General features: G+C 40.3%; 1 protein-coding gene across 1 annotated transcript in view; it reads right to left on the minus strand.

Annotated features, from left to right (window-relative positions):
• The window catches only part of LOC138510182 (kelch domain-containing protein 3-like), a 1,131,537-nt gene that overhangs the window by 355,913 nt on the left and 754,461 nt on the right, over positions 1–21,163 (minus strand). Inside the window, exon 13 of the mRNA XM_069625668.1 lies at positions 6,138–6,225. Coding sequence (XP_069481769.1) covers positions 6,138–6,225 — 88 coding nt within the window. The remainder of the gene's footprint in view (positions 1–6,137; positions 6,226–21,163) is intronic.

A 21,163-nucleotide genomic window follows, 5' to 3' on the forward strand; every position in this document is an offset into this window, starting at 1 on the left:
ACAGTTTGAAAGAATTAGACATTATCCCATTAACCCATATTCTAGCTGAGATATCATATTGCAGAGCACCTACCATATTCAGAAATTGCGGACCAAAACCCATCCGAATCAATGTGTAATTTAGAAAAGACCAATTGACACAGTCAAATGCCTTTTCGGCATCAAAAAACACAATCATAACTTCATCCACTTCCATTTTTGACAGGCCAATTTTATTCAGTAAGGTTCTAATATTATTGTATCCATATCTATTGTTCATAAAACCAACTTGTGAGTAATCTACCAACTCCCCAATGTATTTCTGTAATCTAGTAGCCATAATCTTTGTAAACATTTTCATATCAGCATTTAGTAGAGAGATAGGTCTATAACTACCACATTTGTTTGAGTCCTTTCCTTGTTTAGTAATTAGAGTGATAACTGCCCCCGCATTGAAGGAGATAATTTCCCTTCTGAAAGAAGCTGACTATAGAGCCTGCACAATCTTCGGACTAACGCCATACTAAAGGATTTATAAAATTCAACCGGCAACCCGTCAAAACCCAGAGATTTACCAACCTTAAGGAGACAAATTACTTCACTCACCTCACTTTCACAAATCGGGGCATCAAGGGCCTCTCTCCCTTCCTCAGACAAAACCGGCAATTCTATTTTTGCAAAGAAATTAATCAGCATCATTTCGTCAGACTGAGAATTCTCTGAGTATAGGGTAGCATAACATGTTTTAAAGAAATCACAAATATCTCTACTTTTAACCATAATGTTCCCAGCATTATCTGAAATCTTATGAACAAACGACCGTTCAGTCAGACCCTTCAATCTATTAGCCAATAAACAATCACTCTTATCCCCTTCCTCCCAAAACGTTTGCTTTATAAAATACAAACCTATTTCAACCTGTTCATCTAAAACTACCTTCAACTTATTCTTAGTCTCATCAACTCCCAACCTATCCCCTCTCTTACCAGATAGTGCATATTTCTTAATTTCAATTCAAGACCTTTAATCTGTTTCTCCCCCTCTTTTCTCTTTCTGGAAGTCCAATTAATCAATTTTCTCCGAATGGCAGCTTTGAAAGCATCCCATACCACCAGATCATCTGCAGAGTTCAAATTATACCCATAGAAGTTGTCAATAAAAACATTCAGCTCCTCACAAACCTTCTCATCCTTCAGAATAAACGTCTTTAATCTCCATTTATCTGTGTTCAAAGTACCCATTTTCCTATCAACATTTAGTTTTACCAATGCATGGTCCGAAAGACATCTCTCACCTATATCAACACCCACAACATCATCAATCAATGTGTCAATGTGTCAATCACCAACAAATAGTCCAATCTTGAGTAAGAATCGTGAGCTGGAGAGTAGAACGTGAATTCTTTATCCTTGTGATGTAATAATCTCCAACTATCCACTAAATCAAATGTATCTAGAAAACTGTTAAAAACACCACTCAATTTCAAACCTGAAAATCTACATTCTGATAATCTGTCCAAAGAAGCATCTAAAACACAATTAAAATCACCACCCAAAACAATCTTGTCCCCGTTCATGGTTTTTAAACAATCTGTTAACGTGTTAAAAAACCATACCCATTTGTACAAGGCCTATATACAGATCCCAACGTCAAAAGCTTCCCTTCATATAAAACTTCAGTGTTATTTTTTGGGAAATCATTTTGGGTGAATTCAGTTGGAGTATGGAGACTCCGCTGAATTGTTTGTGTTAGGTACTTCCTGGCTATAAGGTGAAGATTTTAAAGTACCTTTGGGAATGGCTGCAGGAAATGAAGGGTAAAATGCTTAATTCTTGGTCTACTGAGGGGACCTGCATACCTTATTAATTGTAAGGCACAAGGGTTCAAAGTAAGAGAAGCGGTTAAACATCTTAGAGCTATAGAGGATGTATGAGAAAGGGGGGGGGGTGGGGCCCATAATGTTAAAGACTCAGCATAAGGGCCAAAAAAGGATGGTGCAGGAATTCCTTCTGCACTGCCCCCGTGTGGATGCTATCCTTTATCGCCCGCAGAAAGGTATACAGATGCTGGGTATGAACCTCATTTTTCACCAGTGGCCCCGCCAGTGGTTGCGAGATGGTTACAGGTAAAGACTCCATCAGCTACAATTCCAAGAAAATAGGATATTGAGGAAAGTAAAAGGAAAACACCTTCAATGCTTAAGGCAGTAGAAAGGTTTAGAACGGAAAGTGGAAAAGAGAGAGAGTGAGGACAGCAGCTGGAAGAGCAGATGAAGGGCTGAGAATTAGTCAGAAAGCAGAGATTGTACCTTTTACCGCTAAGATAGAGGATAGGCTGCAAATGGTAGTAGAGAAACAGCAGTGGAAGAAATTGGAAGAAGGGATGATGCTAGCTGAACAGGCGGTAGTGCTGTTACGACAGCAGAGAAGTGAATAGCGGGAAGAAGTGAATAGCCAGTCAAAGGATGTAGAGGAAAGAAGGTGAAGGCTTCGACAGGTTCTTGTTAGGTTGGATAAATCAGTTATCAAAGAGGTCAATGTGGACCTGGAGGACTGAAGTATTGCCATGGATACAGGATTCGAGCAGGGAGAACGGGAGCTGACACCCTACGGTAATGCTTAGTATACTTCAGTGCCTTTAGAAATATCAGGGGAAGTGATAACAGGAGTAGGAGACAAAGCTGAATGGGAGTCAGATACTGAGCAGGTAGAGTAGGGTGTAGCAGCTCCACCTCCTACTCCAGTAGAAGTGACAGTGAGTACACCATGGAGTCTTAGGACACACCATTGTACTCGCATTGCCGTAGTAAGTAGTAGGAGAGAAATGGGTAAGCTCCAGTAAAAGTGGGTGTAACTCAATTTCCGTTGCTCCGAAAGGGTCAGGGAAGTGCATAGTATGTCCTGTAGTCACACATGGACCAGAATAAGTTTATGAAGACACTCCCTTCACACAATGCAGGGGCAGGGAAGTGAATTTATGCATTAGAGAAACACTGCTATTGTCATGTTAGGGGATATGAAAAGCTTATTCACGGCTCTAATGGGGAATGGTCAGACGAGCCTTGGAGGAGAGTGAGGTATGGAGGAGTTCAGTTGGATACAAATATCCACGATGGGGCATCATTTAATAATTACTGGGCGCAGGTATGGAGGCCCAGTGGCTTATGCATCCCGACACGCCTGATATAAATTCTATTTTAGCAAAAACAATATGCACATCCAGTAAATTCAGGAGATGTGGAGGGCAAAGACGGGAGATGCATGGGATAGGAATGTGGTGATTTTTCACCACATGCTAAATAAGTGACTTCCTAAGGAAGTCCATCATGATCTAGATAAAGTAGAAATGGAAGGAGGCCAACAGTTGGCCGGAAATCAGGCATATATTATGCATTTTTGTAAAAGGAGGCAACTAAAGGAAAAGGAGTTTCAAGATTGAGGATACCCAGAGGAAGTACTCTTGAAGGCAAAGGAGAGAGCAGATACAGTAACAAAAGCATCATTGATACTCACACAGCAGCAGAAGAGGGAGACTCAACTGCTATTTGTGTCTAAATTCTCTAAACAGAGTTTCCGGATAAGCAAAATCATTAGAAATAATTGGGCAATACTACAGCACGACCCCACATCACATGAACCTTTCCCCAAACCGATGGCATTCAAGAGGGGACAAAACTTTTGAGATAAGCTGGTGCATGCTGAGAGAGCAGGGAAGGATCAACAAATGCTCCTCAGCACTCAGAAGAAAGTTATATTTCCCTGCTTGGCATGTAACAATCGTAATATAATCATTAAGGGGAAGACGATTTCACACCCACACACTGGCCAAAAGATCATCCTGAGAGATTTTGTAATCTGCCTCTCAGCAGGTGTGATATATGCGATTAAATGCCCTTGCGGGATGTTGTATGTGGGTGAGATATCTAGACCTGTCAAAGATCGATGGAACAAACTTAAATCTAATGTGAGATGTAAACAACAAAAGTCACCAGTGGCTAGGCATTTTAATCTGCATAATCATACAGTAGCCCAGATGAAATTAATTGAATAGGAGGTAGTGAAACGCCCAGCAAGTGGAGGCAATTGCAACTCTGTCTTACTACAGATGGAGATGTATTGGATCCATAAACTGGACAAAGTTCAACACCGAGGTCTCAATAAAGATTTTTGTCTTAATTGTTTCATTTAAATAAAGTAGTTTACCACAGTGGTGTACGGTCAACTAAGTGGGGTGGTCTTATGCCACCTATCATTTGGGGATACATCTGCAAAACTGTTGGGATTGCATTTAACTGAATATGAGAATGGGTATATCAATGTGCAGGGACTAGTGTCGCTGTATATAAATGAGATGTAGTATATCCTTTGCGTTTACACTGCTGTACACAGTCCATTATCTCATAGTAAAATCCAAGCCGAGGTATCTTCTTCTAGTAGGACATTTAATATGCATGTGATGATTTTTATATTGTATTGACCACAATCTTCGTTGTAAGGTGAATGTAATGTGTTTAGATTTAGGTGCACAGTCCATTATCTCATAGCACTATCCAAGCCGAGCTATCATCTTCTAATAAGATATTTAACAGTCATGTGATGGTGTTTACATTCTCTATGTTATTGCCCACATATCAGTTGTATCCATTGCATTATGGAGATCATATTCAACATATGTTTTGCAATGTTAAATGTGTACGCGAATATTAAGTGAGGGTGATTTGGAAGATATATATGTGTTTATCTCGATGTTTATTTTCCCTCTTTTTAACTTTTTGAATTTTTCCATTTATGTCCATCTTTTTGGTGATCGATTGAGTTTGGGCAACCATGGCTAATTGCTAAGAGCATATGATTATATATCTTCGAGCATCAACATTTGTTGCACAGTGAAATAGCCTCAAGTGTCGTGGGTGGGTCTCATGAGAGATTAATGAGCACATGTAATTGAACACATGTACATTTTAAAGGTGTGCGGGATGTCTTGGGGGAATAAAGACGAGAGAAGGGTAGGGGTGGGCGGAGGGAACTAGGGATGGGTTGTGTGCAGGCAAAGAAAAAAACATGGCGGCGCCCCGGAAGGGGGTCAGATGGCTGATGAAATGCAGGTGGAACACTGGAAGATCTCGCCCACGTTTTGAGCCACCAGATTGGCTGTATGCTCTCCTTGGATGCAAATAAGCCATTAGTGAGGACACTGGCAGACAGGTCAGAGCAGAGAAGACCAATCCAGTGCAGAATTGTTGGTTCAATCCTCATCCACTTCAATATTCCCCGCAGTCCCACTCAATCCTGTTGTACGTCTTCTCGGTATCTAAGAACACCACAGACACAGGAATTGTGGCATGTTGTCCACTCTCCACTGTCAGCAGTTTTTTCATGTTGTCTGCAATGTGCCTCCCTCCAATGAACTCAAGCTGGTTTTTATGGACCGGCATAAAGAAGTACATCTGTGGTGCTTAGTGTGCATCCTGGCAATTATTTTGTAGTTCGTGTTCATCAGGCTAATTGGCCTGTACTTACTGCAGCACATAGTCAACATCCATTTTTAGCAACACAGTAATCAGTGAATGTCTTAGAGAGTTCTTTAGTCAGCCTCCCCCCCTCAAAGGATTTGGGAAACATCAGGAGGAGTTACAAGATGGCTGAGACTGGCAGCAAGGGATAGAATTCCTTTGGTAGCACGTCTGTTCCAAGTGTTCTGTTCGTCTTCAGTATGATGATAGCTGAGGTTTCTGACTCCTTAGTGTATCCTGTTTATTATTGCAATATTTTGAACATGACTTAAAAGATCAAAATGTAACTTCCCTAATGATGAGGGTTATCGTATAAGAGGGTTTTCAAAGTTCCCACCAACCTTTTTAACTCTTCATTTTTTGGAGCGAATCCTATCCCAATAGATGTAAATATGTGAATGTCTCACAATATGACATAATCCACTGCAAATAAATATATGCACTATACTGTACACAAATACAAAAGTCCATATACAAGACCAAAAACTCTCATCGTTCAAATGTATAACAAATGTTATACATTGTGAGCTATGAAATGTCATAGTAAATATAGTCACGAGACATAGATCTAATACTATCAACATATAGCTACTTACTGATGAAGTTCACTTCATTTAAAAGAAAAGCAATAATAATCGTCACTTACTTGGTTGCCTATCCGAAGGGTTAATAAGCTTCATTGCCATGATGTCATTAAACTCATCCTCCTCGTTGGCTCCACCAAAGATAAAAAGCTATCAGAGAAACAGAAAACTATCATTAATGTGTGCAAGCCGAAAAAGGGTGCAGCTACATAACTTAGTTACACAATCGTGCACATGAACACATGCCCTCTCTAGGAAGTGATTGTTAGGTGTGCTTATCGTTCTTAGGGCTTTAGTGCGGGTTTGGTATAACCGTTAAAGCATGCGCTAGGCATGGGGTAACTTTACAGGTCCACGTTATTCTGAGTCATTCCTACCCTTCAGCTATTCTTCATTTGGTGTCCCATGGGAATCCATCAGGAAATACCGTAGTACAGCATAGGGAAATGTTGCATCCATTAATGCTTTTGGATGGGTGTAATTGGTTGCACTGAAACACATGCAGAAGTGAAGAATTTCACGTTTGAAACTCGGAATTTGTCGACGCGGTAAAACAAATATTTCCTAATACCTTATGCCTTTACAGTTACTGCACAATTGAAGAAATCCTTTCCTGCAGTCAGATAATCCTATGTTTTTAACTAATAGCTAAAATGTTCAAAGTGCGATAGATGAAATCTGTGAAAATGTTGCTGGTGTTATTCACAGAGATATGAGCTGCGCACGTCGTCAACCTTCCTCAGACTATTGTTTTTCTAGGCCTATACAGCATGCTAATACTCACATGTGAAATACTATGAGGTTTTAGCACAAGTTTGAGCTTGGAGTTAAAGGCAGGGTGTCTTTTTAGGAACAGCAAATGTTCATTGAAATGCTTTACAATTGAACTATTTATCATAGCCCCTGACAGTTTTTAAACACACGTTTTGAAGAGCACTTAGGGTTTAAAGTAACTATCCTCCTACCTTTGGAAGCTCACAGGGACCTTTCTACTACCTGTTGTTGTTCTATCACGTGTTCAGCACTTCCCACTCCCCCCTGCCCGTCGCACTTTCCCCCTTTCCCTCTCCCCTGCACTTGCACATTCTCAATGTAACTGGGCCTAGTAAGATTGTTGTTTTTGTCCTCCCTTGTTTTCCCTCCCTTGCCTCATCGTGCTCTGAAACACTTGTGTATGGGCGCGATACAAATAAAATATCATATCATTTGAACCTGAAAATGGTTTGTATTAATGGATTCTGTCGCACCCGATAAAAACATTTCTTGTTCCCAACAACTGTTACAATGTAAAATGCGTCGCCCTGATACAATCAAAAATTAGAAATACAAATTAAAAATACAACAGATATATTGTTTATCTTCTTGAAGAATCCAACATTTTGTTGTTTTCAAACATAATTTTCGAAACTATACCATAATCATTATATAACTGGAACAGACACAACGTGTAAAAAACACCTGCAATTGCAATCGCACATTAATTATAGGGCGGCGGTCGCCACCCTATAGTTAAGGTGAGTCAAACTTCCATAGGAACCCCTCAAAATTCTATCGTTAATATCTATTTTGATGCGAGTAACGGGGTTGGGCAAAATTTCGGAAGGGATTTAAAACCTGCAGTGCAGCTCCCCACCCCAAGACTACAGAGTTTTGTAGAGATTTGTTAAAAAATAAAAAAGTTATAAGCATAAAAAAAAGGTTTTCAAAAGTGCAGCCTACTTCCCATTAATTTTTCCATAGACAAACAAGGTCAAGTTTTGGCAAAGCGTACAGCCCGAACCGCTGGATGGATTTGGACCAGGTCCAAAACAACTTGGGCATGAAGCGTTGGCATCGCAATCCACGCATGGTTAGGGGCTATTCCATGCAGTCGTTTTTTAAATATTTGTTGGAGAAGGGGGTGCCCCCTTCCAAAAAATAGATAGAGATATTTAGGGGATTTACCCTAAACCAGGTTTTTTAGAAAGGAAACGACCGCCATCTTATTTTTCCCTCGATGTGAGCCATACCTAAGGCTTTTGCAGAGGATCTGGGAAAATGAAACACAAGAAAAAAGTGATTTGCAGCCCAAAAAAACATGTAAACGCCATCAGGCTAGAGGTGGAGTGGGGGTGGCTAGAGGGCACCAAGTGGAATTTGGGATCTGGTGGGGGTCTAGTGATGAGTTTGCAACACAAAGCTGTCTGTAGCCTCTGCTATAGTGGCAAATAGCCGACATCTGAAAACAAACTGCGTCACTGGGCAGGGGAGGTGAGGTGAGGAGGCCATCTGGGGGGTGGGAGGAGCTGGCACAGATGAGGGGGGCACTTGGTGAAGGCTTGGGGGCAGCAAAACATTTTTTCCTCAGCCATTTTGCTGATATTTACGGCTATATTCGAGGCTACGGTAGGACGACAGATAACCAGGGGTAAGAGTAGTTCCATGCCTGCAGCTATGTATTTTGGGGTGTCAGTGTTTCATGTCCATATTTATCAGTTATTTATTGGTAAAAGAACCCAAAGGCTCTTTTAAGATACACCCAAATAACTTTTTAAGTATACTGGAGAAAGAAATTACCTCTGGTGCCTTTTAAAAGAAATATAGCCACAGTTATGGTAGCAGCCAATGAAACGTTTTGTTCTGTCAGATGTATTTTAGCCACGGGTACCAATCACTAGATGGGTTATATCAGTGGGCACCACGAAGTCAATGGGACTTTGTGTATTTTTTGGGCGGGAGTAGCTGCGTCTACGACTGTCACGGGTATGGCGATGCCAATTTCTGTTAATTGATCACGTTGTTGCATTGATTTTACACTAGTCAATTCCACATGTGTTTCTGATTCTATGGCCGCTTGTCAATATGTCTTTTTGAATCTGTAAAAATGTTATGGGTAGCCGCGACTGCTGGTGGTTGACTCGATCCCTGGCTATGAACGCTCCAGGCTTGGTAGCCGCGTGTATGAACCCATTGGTTTTACCGAAGTTATATCTGTCTGTATTTTGGTGCAGATCATATTATATTATGGATGTTTCAGCACAGATTTGTAAATCTGTTTCTGTTTGGATGTTCTTACCTGGAGGCTAGTGTGAATTGATTTTGAAGCCTTTGTAATATATTTAACCGCGTCTGTAGGTAGGTTTTCATTGTGTAACCGGGTTATAGCTGCGGTTATGTAATTTGGCAAATTAGGAAACCATTTTGTTTGCATATCTAGTGTGTAAATGTTGTATACAGTATTCTTTGGAAGGATTGTGTTGGGGTTTGTTGATTGATATACGTTGCAATAAAAATGTGTTGGGTATTTAAACTTGTTTGCATTCTACAGTCCTCGTTTTGTGCTATTGATTTATGAAAGCTATGAAAGTGACATTTTGGGGAACTTTTTAGATTCTGGTTCCAGAACTCAGAGTGTGCAAATGTTCTGTGTTTGGCTATTGTGAAGATCTATTCATTAATTGCAGCATCTGAAGGTGAGTGGTAGTGTGTTTTTATATATTTCATGTACATTTTGAATTGTTTTATTTCTAAGATAAATGAAATATGTTTAGGTGTCTGATTTAGTCAAGTTTGTAAGTATTGTTTGGTAAGTAGGGTTTTACATATTTTACTTCAGTGTTTTTAGGAGAGTGATGAAGCAGTATGACATGTTATGCTATGCTTATGTGTGACAAAAATATATTTTCAAATAAAGGATGTTTCTCATTGACAGTGGAAGATGTGATATGAATGAGAGTGCATAAGAAACACTAGTGTGAACCAAGTAGTATAACTCTACCCTTGATAAATATTCTGGCTGTGTGTGCTTCGAATTTGGATACTAAGCTGTTTTTCTGTGACCCTATATTGTTGATTTTGTACTGTCTTAGAATTGTGGAAGTGCTTGAATGTGGCTTTAAAATTGAGAAGTTTTATGAGGCAGTGCACCTGAATGCGAACTTGGTAGTAATTTAGAAATAATAATCAACAACTGTATGTGGCAGTTTCACAATTTGCTTGGAAATGGTGTACTTTGGAAGGGCAGGAATCTATTTGGGTTTTATGCTATGTAATGCAATATGTTGTTATGCAATGCACCCACATACAGAGATGTAAAATTAATGCGGGTGCATAGTGGGAGGGGAGAAACATTATTATTGATGAGATTTGGTAAAATAGCTTTCTTGGGCTGGCCAGGGCACTTGGCCATTCAAACCACAGTGGAGTGGGAATGGGCAGTGAAGGGGGACATACATGCTGATATATTTCGTTGAGTAGTAGTAGTGGTGATTAGTTTCTAGGTGAAATGTAGGATAGTGGGTCAGGCAGTTGATGGTTGAATAGGGAAACAGGTGAGGTGCCTGACTTTACATGTTATTTGTTGAGAACGACTAAGAAGGACTGATTAAATGGGTGGTAGGAGGAGGAAGGTTGTGACAGGGCACAATTATGTAACTAGCAGTAGACTGAATGCTGTCTGTTTGGAGTTGGCCTACAGTTCTTAAGGAGAGGCTTGTAAGGGTGGAGCAACTAAGTGGCAGTACATTATCTTGCAGCTCTTTTATCTTATTACCTTTCTCGTGAATTAAGGACACACCAGAGAAGCATCAATGATTGGTTGCTACATCAAAGCAAAGATGTGTTAAAAATTATCTTGCAAAACCCTTTATGAATGTCAATGAAGAAATGATGCACGTTTATGTCATGTTTCAAGTTAACTCTTCTTCTGTTTAGAAGTTGTTTGGGAATTGGAGTCTAAAGTTATGATTAGAGTGTGTCAGTGTGTGAGGTATAACTGAAGAAATGTATAGTGGGATGTGGGGGAACGGTATTATTGATGAGGTCCACTAGGGTAGCTTTGGGGGCTGCCCAGGGCACTTGGACATTAAAACCCTAGTGAGAGTGGGGATGGGCAGTGGAGGGATGATATACATGCTGATATGTTTTGTTGAGAATCAGTAGTAGTGATTAGTTTGTAGCTGAAAGGCAGGATAGTGGGTCAGGCCATTGTCTTATTATGCTGAAATAGGTGGAAACAGGTGAGGTGGTTCATTGTGCATATTTTATATGAGGATTGCTAAGGAGGACTAATTAAATGGGTGGTGGGAGAAGCAAGGGTGGGGCAGGGCCCAGTAATGTGACAAGCAGTATACTCAATTGTGTGTGCCTGGAGTTGGCCTATAGTTGTTAAGTAGAGTCTTCTAAGGTGTGAAAACTGGAGCTGGGTGGAACATCTAGGTGGGTTATCTTGGAGCTATGATCTCTTATCACATTACTTTTGAATTGAGGACACACCAGAGATGAATAAATAGATGGTTGGTATATGAAAGCAGAGATGTGTTACATATTATTTTACAAATGTGAAAGAAGAATTCATGGTATTTTTTGTCATGTTGTTTCCAGTGAACATTTATTCTATTTAGAAGTTATTTTGGAATTGTACTCTGAAGTTATGTGTAGAGTATGTAGAGTATGTGAGGTATTATTTAAGAAATGAATAGTAGTAGAGGGGTAACAGTATTATTGATTACGTTTGGTAGGGTAGCTTTGTGGGGCGGTCCAGGGGACCTGGCTATTCAGTGGTAGTGGAGGGAGGATATACAGGCTGATATGTTTCATTCAGTAGCAGTAGTAGTGATTAGTTTGAAGGTCCCTTTTTCGGATTACGGCGGCCAATTTGGAGTAGGTTTTCCATGGTTGCATCATCCGAAAAGGTGAAAAGGTACCTAGTCCCTTTTTGATTTCAATGGGGGTGGCAATTTATTTATTTTGCTGATGGGAGATGTGCTCCACTTGAGCAAATCTCCCGTCAGGAATTTAAAAAAAGAAAATTATCTGCATCCCAGGAAACTCCGGGGGGTAGGGGGGGGGGATAACTTTCACGCTTGAGCTGTTGGGCGGATACAGAGTTTTACATCCCGCAGTCTTGATTTAGGCCCTTGCTTCGCCTGGCCCTACAGAGCCTGGGCTGGCAGGCTGTTAAACCCTGTCTCTGCCTATCAGCCTGTGGGTGAAAGTTATATTATATATTGAAAATATAAAAAAAAACAATGCGTAACCGTAACCATCTTAATTTTTTGTATACAGCTTTTTTGTAAGATGCCACCAAGAAAGCAGCAACAATGTGCCATAAGAAAGGATCATCTCCAGTGAAGTACAGTTGTAGAATGTAATATTTTAAATACAGATCCTGTAGATAATACAACAATACTTGTTATCGATAATACTTTTGAAAATCTGAAATTTCAAATAGGAACTGTGCCAACTGAAAAAAGTCATGGAACCGAGACTGTTTTTCTTGAAAGTAATAAAAGAAAAAATGTATCCAATGTGTTTGTAGCTAGTAAAAAAAAGAAAGACTTTTAGAAGAAAAGGTAGCCAATGTGGAATCAATTTGAAACAGAGAAAGAAACATATGTATCGGAACATGTATCACTCTCAAGATTTTACAATTCTATGGTGTGAAACCAAAATCTATACATGTGGTAAAGCTTTTTTTGCAAAGGAAAAAAGTAGAAGTAGTAATTAAAAAAGCTTTTGATATAAAAAGAAAATTGTTCATTTTCGTATTGAATAAGGTGAGCACACCTGTCAGGAATGGCACTCTGTCAAGAGTGGCACAGGGTACCCAGGTAGGTTTTGGGTGGCTGTGCTGAAGTAAGGTAGCAGATAAGCACACACAGCAGGAAGTTCAACAAGAAAGAAGAGTAGGAAACTGTAGCTGAGAGCCAAAAGGGGCAAAAGATACAAAGGTACAAACAAACTGGATTCCCTCTTGGGGTGTATGCTGAAATGGGAAAGAGTGTTCCACGAACCTTAGGAAACTCCAGCCTTCTGCACAGATTGCTATAACAGAGGCCCACGCTGTATGCTCATGGCTGTGAACAACAGCAGTGGGTGTCTGTACACTGAAAACGCGACAAGGGAAGGGGCATAGGTTGCCTGCCGGAAACCAACAGACAAACTCTGTACAAAGGGATTACATAAGACACATGAGAAGACAAGAACAGATATATCCAGTGAAAAGGAAGTCAATGAGCAATCTAGCAGAAGGAAATGAAGGAAAGGCAGTTAGACTGAAGTAGATAACCTAAGGTGGAGTACAGAGGACTCAAGGAAGAGAACAAGGGAGCAGCAGTCAGGAAAACAGAAGGGTTGCAAAGTAGGAAGCAGGTCTGCAGTCAAGAGTGGCACTAGGTGCAGGCAAACTGTAGTGGACTGCGGAGGACTGTAGTAGGCTGCAAGGCATGGAGTCCAGAAGAACAGGACAGAGAGAGATTAGTAGTAGGCGACAGACAGAGAGCCCAAAAGAATAGGGCCGTGAGGTAGGGAGCCCAGAAGAGCAGGGCTGTAGGCAGCTAAGTGTAAAACAGGCTGTAAGGCAAAGGAGTGTAGCAAGCCGCAAGGCAGGGAGCCCAGAGGACAAGGGCTGTAGGCAGCGGAAGGAGACAGGCTGCAAGGAAGGAGCCCAGAGGACAAGGGCTGTAGGCAGCGAAGAGGTGCAGGCTGCAAGGTAGGGAGCCCAGAGGACAAGGGCTGTGGGCAGCCGGAGTGAGGCAGGCTGCAGGACAGGGAGCCCAGAGGACAAGGACTGTAGGCAGCCGGAGTGAGGCAGGCTGCAGGGCAGGGAGCCCAGAGGACAAGGACTGTAGGCAGCCGGAGTGAGGCAGGCTGCAAAGTAAGGAGCCCGGAAAGGGCAGTGGATCAAAACAGGATAATGCAGCAACAGGAACAGCATACAAAGTAAAGGGTCAAGGCAAACAGGAGCGGGGAGAACTCAAGATGCAAGACACTGTGCTCCTGCAGGCAGCTGCTTATATACAGCCCTGCCCTGTTCTGAGGCAGGCTAATTGACAGCACATGTAGCAGCGCACCTGAAGACAATCTGCCTCCTCCCTCTCTGGTCCTGAGCAGGTGGAAGCAGCACAGGCCGCTAGGGCTTCTGGGGATTGTGGTCCCAATAACGATGAATGAGAATAGCCAGGAATTGAGGACTGCAGCCAGGTGCATTATGGTAAATTTAGTTAATTGAATAAAATAAGAAAGAACCAAAGTTGAGCAAATGGAAATAAAAGACCAAGGCGTGAAAAGGAGTTGTTCAAGGAGTATTAGGAGGATAAATGAGTACCAAGCAGTCCATGACGGTTGCCAATGCGTGCGCCAGCGGCGCGGGCATGACAACACCATTCTATACAAATATAGAAAAAGGTCATGTGCTTACACATAACAAAGTTTGTGACATGTTTGATGGAGAGTGGAAACACACTTATCATACAGAAAGATTTTTAATGAGGAGAGTTACATTCAAGGGAAGAATGTTCCTCTAGCTATTGATGAGGGTGGATGTAGCTATGAGCCCTTAATGGTGTGATTTCTAAAAAAAGAAGAAATCATAAGGTGTGATTATACAGAAATTGAAAGTTTAGGTCAGCCTAGAATAAAACCAAAGAAGCAATTCTTTGTGCAATAGTGATACATTTTCCTGTAAAGTCTTAAAGAGATTTTTGCAAGTTGTGTATAATGTTCAAAGACAGAACAAGATTCTATAAAGAATAGATGACTGTGAAGTTTGTGAAAGAAACTGGACTTCTGGGTCACTCTGTAGCTTGTCTTGATAAAAGCAGATATAAGAGTACATTTCATCTTATACGGATGCTGGATGCACATTATTCTAAAATGAGATACCTTCTAGTTAAACTGTATGAGTGCAAAACACCAAGTATGCTCTTGCAATTTTAAATCAAACACTTTTGACTGCAACTTTAGAAAGTTTAGTTTCTACTGTGGAAATGATATCATGCATTTAAAAGAGTATGTGTATGTATATGTGTATGTAGATGAAACACTTACTGGAAGTGGAAATGATGATCGTATGCTTTCAAAGGATCAGATTTTTCAACAGTATAAAAGGAGTATTGCAATGTTTGAATTGTCTTCTACTGAAAGACCTAATATTGTTTGTGTATCTTGTTGACGCAGTTTTTATAAGTCTCAAGTGCAACTAGTGTACATTGAGGAAAAAATTAAACACAGTATAGAAGATACTTGGAAAGAACTTTATCTGTATTTGTTTGTATAAGAACGATTTGACACAAGAGAGGAACTTAATGTTTGTTAGACACTGTGTTGGGTTTTACAATCAAAGATTTATTTCTCCAAGAAGTCTTTTGAATGACACTTTAGCGCCTGAAATCATTTCTGTGCTTCAAAAATTGAACATGTTTGAAGTGATTGCATTGCAAACTGTTCATCCTTTCCAGGTTATTGTTAGATTGCAAACAAAGATGTCAAATCTGCCTAAGAAGTCAGTATTTTGAACAAAAAATATTTTATTGTGCATTGGTTAAACATCAAAACCTTCAGCGCACAAATATCACAAAGGTGTGACAGGTAATGTTGTGTATTTACCTCTCAATTTGGAAGAAAATGTGAACACACTAGGAGTGAAGCGTGACATGAAAAATTCTTTGTTTTTTTCATTAAATGGTGTTGCCATTAAAGATAAGATGATTTGGCAACAGCTTATAGACATTGGAAAACTAAAAAACGTGTTGGCATTTCTATTGGAGCTCAATGATTTATACAAAGGCAGTCTGACTGTACCAGACTTGTCTATGCTTGAAGTTGAGTCAACAAACAAAAGCAGTGAAGGAAAGTTTTAGCGTCTATCTGTTGCAGAAGGGAATAGTTTGTATGAACATTACACTATTCATCCTCTACACTCACGTCAGTCATAGAGATTGGATGATCAGAAGGGGTGAATCTCTTCTTCGGATTATCGTTATACAAGAATGTATTCTCAATATTCCTGATCCCGCACCAATTTTGAATGTTTTTCACTTCCTGTATGAAAGAAAATTTCAACATTATGTTATGCTGTATACACTTCAGACCAGAACTAGATTTCAAAATCTTTCTTCATGTGAGATGCTGTAACAAGTGAAAGAAAAAAATCAACTTTTAGAGGGTAAACTTACGAATATTGTTGCTACAATGAGAGGACCTAAATAATATTGGTATAGGAGACACTCCAAGGTTAGTGCATGATCAGAAAATTGGGATCTCCAACTTGGTTTGTGATTTTAAGTTGGGCTGAGTATGGTTGGGATGATCTTGCTGAGTGGATTTGTGAAACTAATGCAGAAAAAGAAAACATAGAACACATGACACCAGTAGAATTGTGTTCCATGGACCCTGTAAGTGTATTGCGGTTCTTTCCTCACAGATTTTTAACCATCGACACTTTATATGTAATAAAGGAAATGGTCCATTAGGCACTGTGCAACATTTCTTTTGGAAGAAAGAGTACCAGGCATGTGGGGCTCCACATATACATATACTGCTGTGGATTAAAGATGCTCCTCAGTTGGGTAAGGAAAGTGATGGCTGTGTGATGGAGTTTATTGAAAAATATGTTACTTGTTCCATTCCTGCTCAACACGTGGATGCTGGTCTACAGAACAAGGTGGAAAGGTTTCAAAGGCAGTCATGTGGAAAGTACTGTCAGAGAAAATTTGAAAGTAAAGACAAGTACTACACTGAGTGCAGATTTGGCTTTCCAAGGCCTGTCACACCAGTTGATCGAGTGAATAGTTTAATGTCATCTGTTCGACACCATGTTACGGGTAAGTCACCAAGAAATACATATAATTTAAAAAGAAGTAAGGAATGCCAATTCATTAATTATTATAATCCTGTCATTGCTCAGCTATGGAATGCTAATACTGATGTAGAGTGTATTGCTGATGATACAACTGTTGCTCGTTATATTACAGCATACATGACAAAAGCTGAAAAGAGCAATCCAGCCGATGTATGGGCAGATTTATCAGCAGATACAAGTCAGAAACTTCTAAGCTTTGGTCTGAAGATGCTTTCAATTAGAGATTGTGGTAGCTATGAAGCTGAAGATCAGCTAACTAGTTTGCCTCTGTATGGGCGTAGCATTGATGTAGTTTGGTTAAGTCTTGGACCAGCTACTACCAGAAATCGGGTACTGAAGGCTTTGAGTGAAATTGAGCAGTTAGCTGAAGCAGTACCTGACAGTACAGACCTTTTGAAAACCAACTTGATTGATACATATTATCCAAATCGATCTGAAATGTTGCAGGATCTTTGTTTATATCAAGCAGCACAACGCTACTCATATCAAAATATTGAAGCAAACAGTGACAGAGGACGGTTTAAAGTACATGGATGTGGTGGTTCTCTAGTCAGACATGGGAAGGCAAGTCTCATTAACCACATGAAACTGTCTTGCCAAACTGCAGAGAAAAAGGAATTATTTTATTTTTGTCTGTTGCAGTTGTTCTTCACATGGTGTGCAGAGAGTGATTTGCTTGGAAGTTTTGAAACTTTTGAAAAAATCTTTTTTGCTTTAAACAGCTTAATTGCATATCCAGAACTTGAACAGTACTTGGAGTTACTGGAGAAAGATCTACGTCAAGAACAGCTTTTGGCAGCTGTATTGGCAAAAGAGAGTCCTGAGGGAAGTCAAGATTCTGTTGCAGGAAGTCAAAATGTGCTTGGTGAGCAAATTATTCAAACTGATGTTGAGTTTGCCATGGAGGTGGTAGAAAGTGCAATGCAACCAAGTACAGTTGCAGATGAAAAGTGTGATGAAATTGTGAGTAAACTTAAGGTAGAGCAAAAAGAAGTGTATTTGTAAATCAAAGATATGTTCTTATATGGTTTACAGCATGATAGGGCACTTTTGTTCCACTTGAATGAGTGGGTATTGAGCTCCGGTGTCATTGATCATCCCCAGGTGGGATTTTGCGAGGGCCTGAGCATGATAGACCAAAGTCTTCGCCTCCCCTTGATCTGTGAAAAGTATTCTGTTGTGAGAAAGGTCAGCGTCTATGCTGTGTTTGTGGATCTCCGCACAGCTTTTGATACAGTCCCACGGGAACATTTGTGGAAGGCCCTGGAGGAGCTTGGGATCCCTGTGGCTCTGCTTACAGCAATTCAGAGTCTTTATACAGAGAACTCGGTGGTGGTCCGCTGGAGCCAAGAGGGAAGCACTTCCCGTAGTATTGCTATACAGAAGGGAGTCCACCAGGGATGTGTGTTGGTGCTGAGGCTGTTCTGCATTTTCATCAATGAAGTTTTGAAGAGGTTGTTGGCCACCCAGACTGATGCCCCTTTGCTAGCAGGTGAAAAGTTTCCTGCTTGTTGTTTGCCGATGATGCTGTGCTCCTCTCTCTCACGCTGGCTGGTGTGTACAAACAACTGGAGATTTTTGTGTCTTTTGCAAAGAAGAATGGGCTTGTCTTGAATATCACAAAAACCAAGGCTATGATCCTCAATGTCAATTGCAAGAAAAAGCACAAGCCCTTATCTCTCTTTGTAGAGGGAGGTGCAATTGAGCAGGTTCAGTCCTATGATTATTATTAGGTCTGAGAGTTATGGCATCATGCAGTTGGAAAATGCAGGTTATGAAGGCTAACCTCACCTTGGCTAGATATAGCAGGGCTGTCACTAGATTCACAAACGAGCATGGGAATGGAGCAGTATGGGCCTTGCTGGAGGCCTACAGAGCACAAGCATGTCAGGTAGCATTGTTTGGGGCAGAACACTGGGGGCATGTGGAGACCAAGTGCCTTGCCGTGACTGAGACAACATTTCTGAAGAATATCCTTGTGTTGCCCACTGCAGCCCCGAACATCCCAGTGCTTTTGGAAACTGGATTGGAGGGGTTTGAGAAGATCTGTAAAATCTGTAAGTTACACCCGGTCCTTTACTGGGCTTGCCTCTGGTCTAATCCTCACCTTCCTAAATACAAAGAGGCAGTTACAGATGTTTTGTCCCAGCAGGGGGGCAGCTCTTTAAAGTGGGCTGCCCATGTGAAAGGATATCTGGGTTTACTCCATTTGGAGGATTACTGGTCAAATCCCTCAATCATCACACCGGTTGCAAAGGAAACAATCAAGAGTGTAGCAGGGGCAAAGGCGCGGGAGGACATCCGGGGAAGATCCAGGGCTTCTGAGCAGCTGGCCGGATATCTTTCAATAAAGACGCAGACGGGCTGTGAAGAATACCTGGACTATGTCTCACCCAGGTGGGAAAGAGCATTATATTTAAAGTGTCATATAGGAATCTTGCAGACTTATGCATTTCGGCATATATGGAATATTGCTGTTTCCGCATCATGTATTCTTTGTGGTGAGTCTGAAGAGATGGTACAACACTATTTGTTACTCTGTCCAGCCACCAAGCCTCTGAGGAAGCACTCCTAGAAGCCTCTGTTCTTAAGACGTGGATGTAGGTCCCTAGCTCATGCTATGTTAATTTGCCTGGACGCCTCGGATAAGAAGGCTGTGCTTGCCACTACAAGTTATCTAAGCTGGGCAAGAAAAATGTATATGAGGAAGGCTAATTTGCTGAATAGTGCTATGGGGTAAAGACATCTTTCTGTATGAGCTGCTATTGTCTGTATAATGCTGATCTGTTTTTATTTGGTTTTAAGGTAAAGCACTGAGTGTGTAATTTTAGTGGAGTAATTATGAGCTAAGTGATTGTGACGATGCAACTACTGTGTTTTTTAACTTTTCTGTGAACTGCTTTTATGACTATTTGTCAAAACAAAGCAATAAAAGGAAAGTAAAGATAAGCTTGAATGTTCCTGTGTGCAACACAAACATGTATTGTTGTATGTTAGTGGACAAGCAGGAACAGATCAATCTTTTTTAATTCATGCAATAAGAGCTACGATCCAAAATGTAACAGATTCCTCTTTGTCATGCATTGTACCTGTTCCCACAGGTATAGCAGTATTTAATGTAGGAGGTCTTACTTTACATCGCCTATTCATGCTACCAGTGGAGCATGACAACAAACTAGAGTATCTAAACTTGTATCAAGTGCAGCATAAGAAGTAGTAAAAGTTCTTAGAAAATGAAATACCTTGATTGTAGATGAAGTAAGTATGGTGTCTATTGTGATGCTAGCATTCATTCACTTGCAAATGCAAGAGGCTTTGAAGACTCACTACAATGTTATTCTTGGAGGTAAACATGTACTTGTTTTTGGAGAGTTGTTACACTTAACTCCTGTGAAAGGTCAACCAGTTTGTTTTCAAAATGCTGCAGTCTAAGGATACTCAAAAAAGTATAGAAAGTAGTGGTCATTTAAACCTTTGGAATTGTTTTGAATTCCAGAAACTTACCATTAATATGAGGAAATCTGAGAGTATGCAGAAATGCTTAATGAGATTCGTATAGGTTTTCTTGAGGAAAATGTGAAAGCAGTCTTAAAGGGAAGACTGATTTCTAAAATGTTTCATGCAGATTGCAGTCGTCTAATGTCATGTTGACTCTTAAGGAAAGAAACATTTCTTGTGTTGCTTTTATGTGCACACTTGCTGAGTGTAACAATGCTACTGTCAGAGAAGCAAAATATTGTGTAGATAAAATTGTGTGATGTTTTAGGAGGTCATGTTATTCCATTAGAGTTGCGTAAGAGAGAAAAAGCTTGATTAGTTCAACTAGAGAATTTAATTTCTAAAACAGCATGTCTGGAAGGAGTTTTAAAACTGTGCATCAATACACGAGTGATGTTAAAGAGCAACTTGAATGTAGGAATTGGTCCAGTGAATGGAGCGATGGGAAGAAAGATTGCATTTCACACTTTTCCTCACTCTACAAATATTGAACATGTTGAAGTTTGATTGTGTAGAGGCAACTCATCTGAGTTCTTGGACCTCTGCACGTTTCATGCTTTGTAATTATACCTTTGTGAAAAGAGCACAGTTTGCATTGTGCTCTGCTTATGCAATAACTATTCATAAATCACAAGGGTTTACTTTTGAAGCTGCACTTATTGACATTGGTCATTCATTGTTTAAAGAAGGAATGTCATATTAATTTTGTCACGTGTGAAAAATATAGAAGTTTTATTTTTAATAATCTTTGATGAAAGAAAAATGGCAGCTGACATTTCTTGCATTGAAGAAATTAATAGGTTGCGTGTAATGTATGCTCCTCACCTGAACATTATACCTGTACCTGTGGAGCACTTATCCAGGAAACATAAGGAGTCAGTGAAAGTACATTCAAATGAAATCAGTCCTTGTAAGACTAAAAACAGTGGAATGTAACGAAGTTGGAGAGTTGTTCAACTATAACATACT

The sequence above is a fragment of the Ambystoma mexicanum genome, chromosome 6p (genome assembly GCF_040938575.1).
Source record: "Ambystoma mexicanum isolate Mex_15411 chromosome 6p, UKY_AmexF1_1, whole genome shotgun sequence".
NCBI lineage: Eukaryota > Metazoa > Chordata > Amphibia > Caudata > Ambystomatidae > Ambystoma > Ambystoma mexicanum.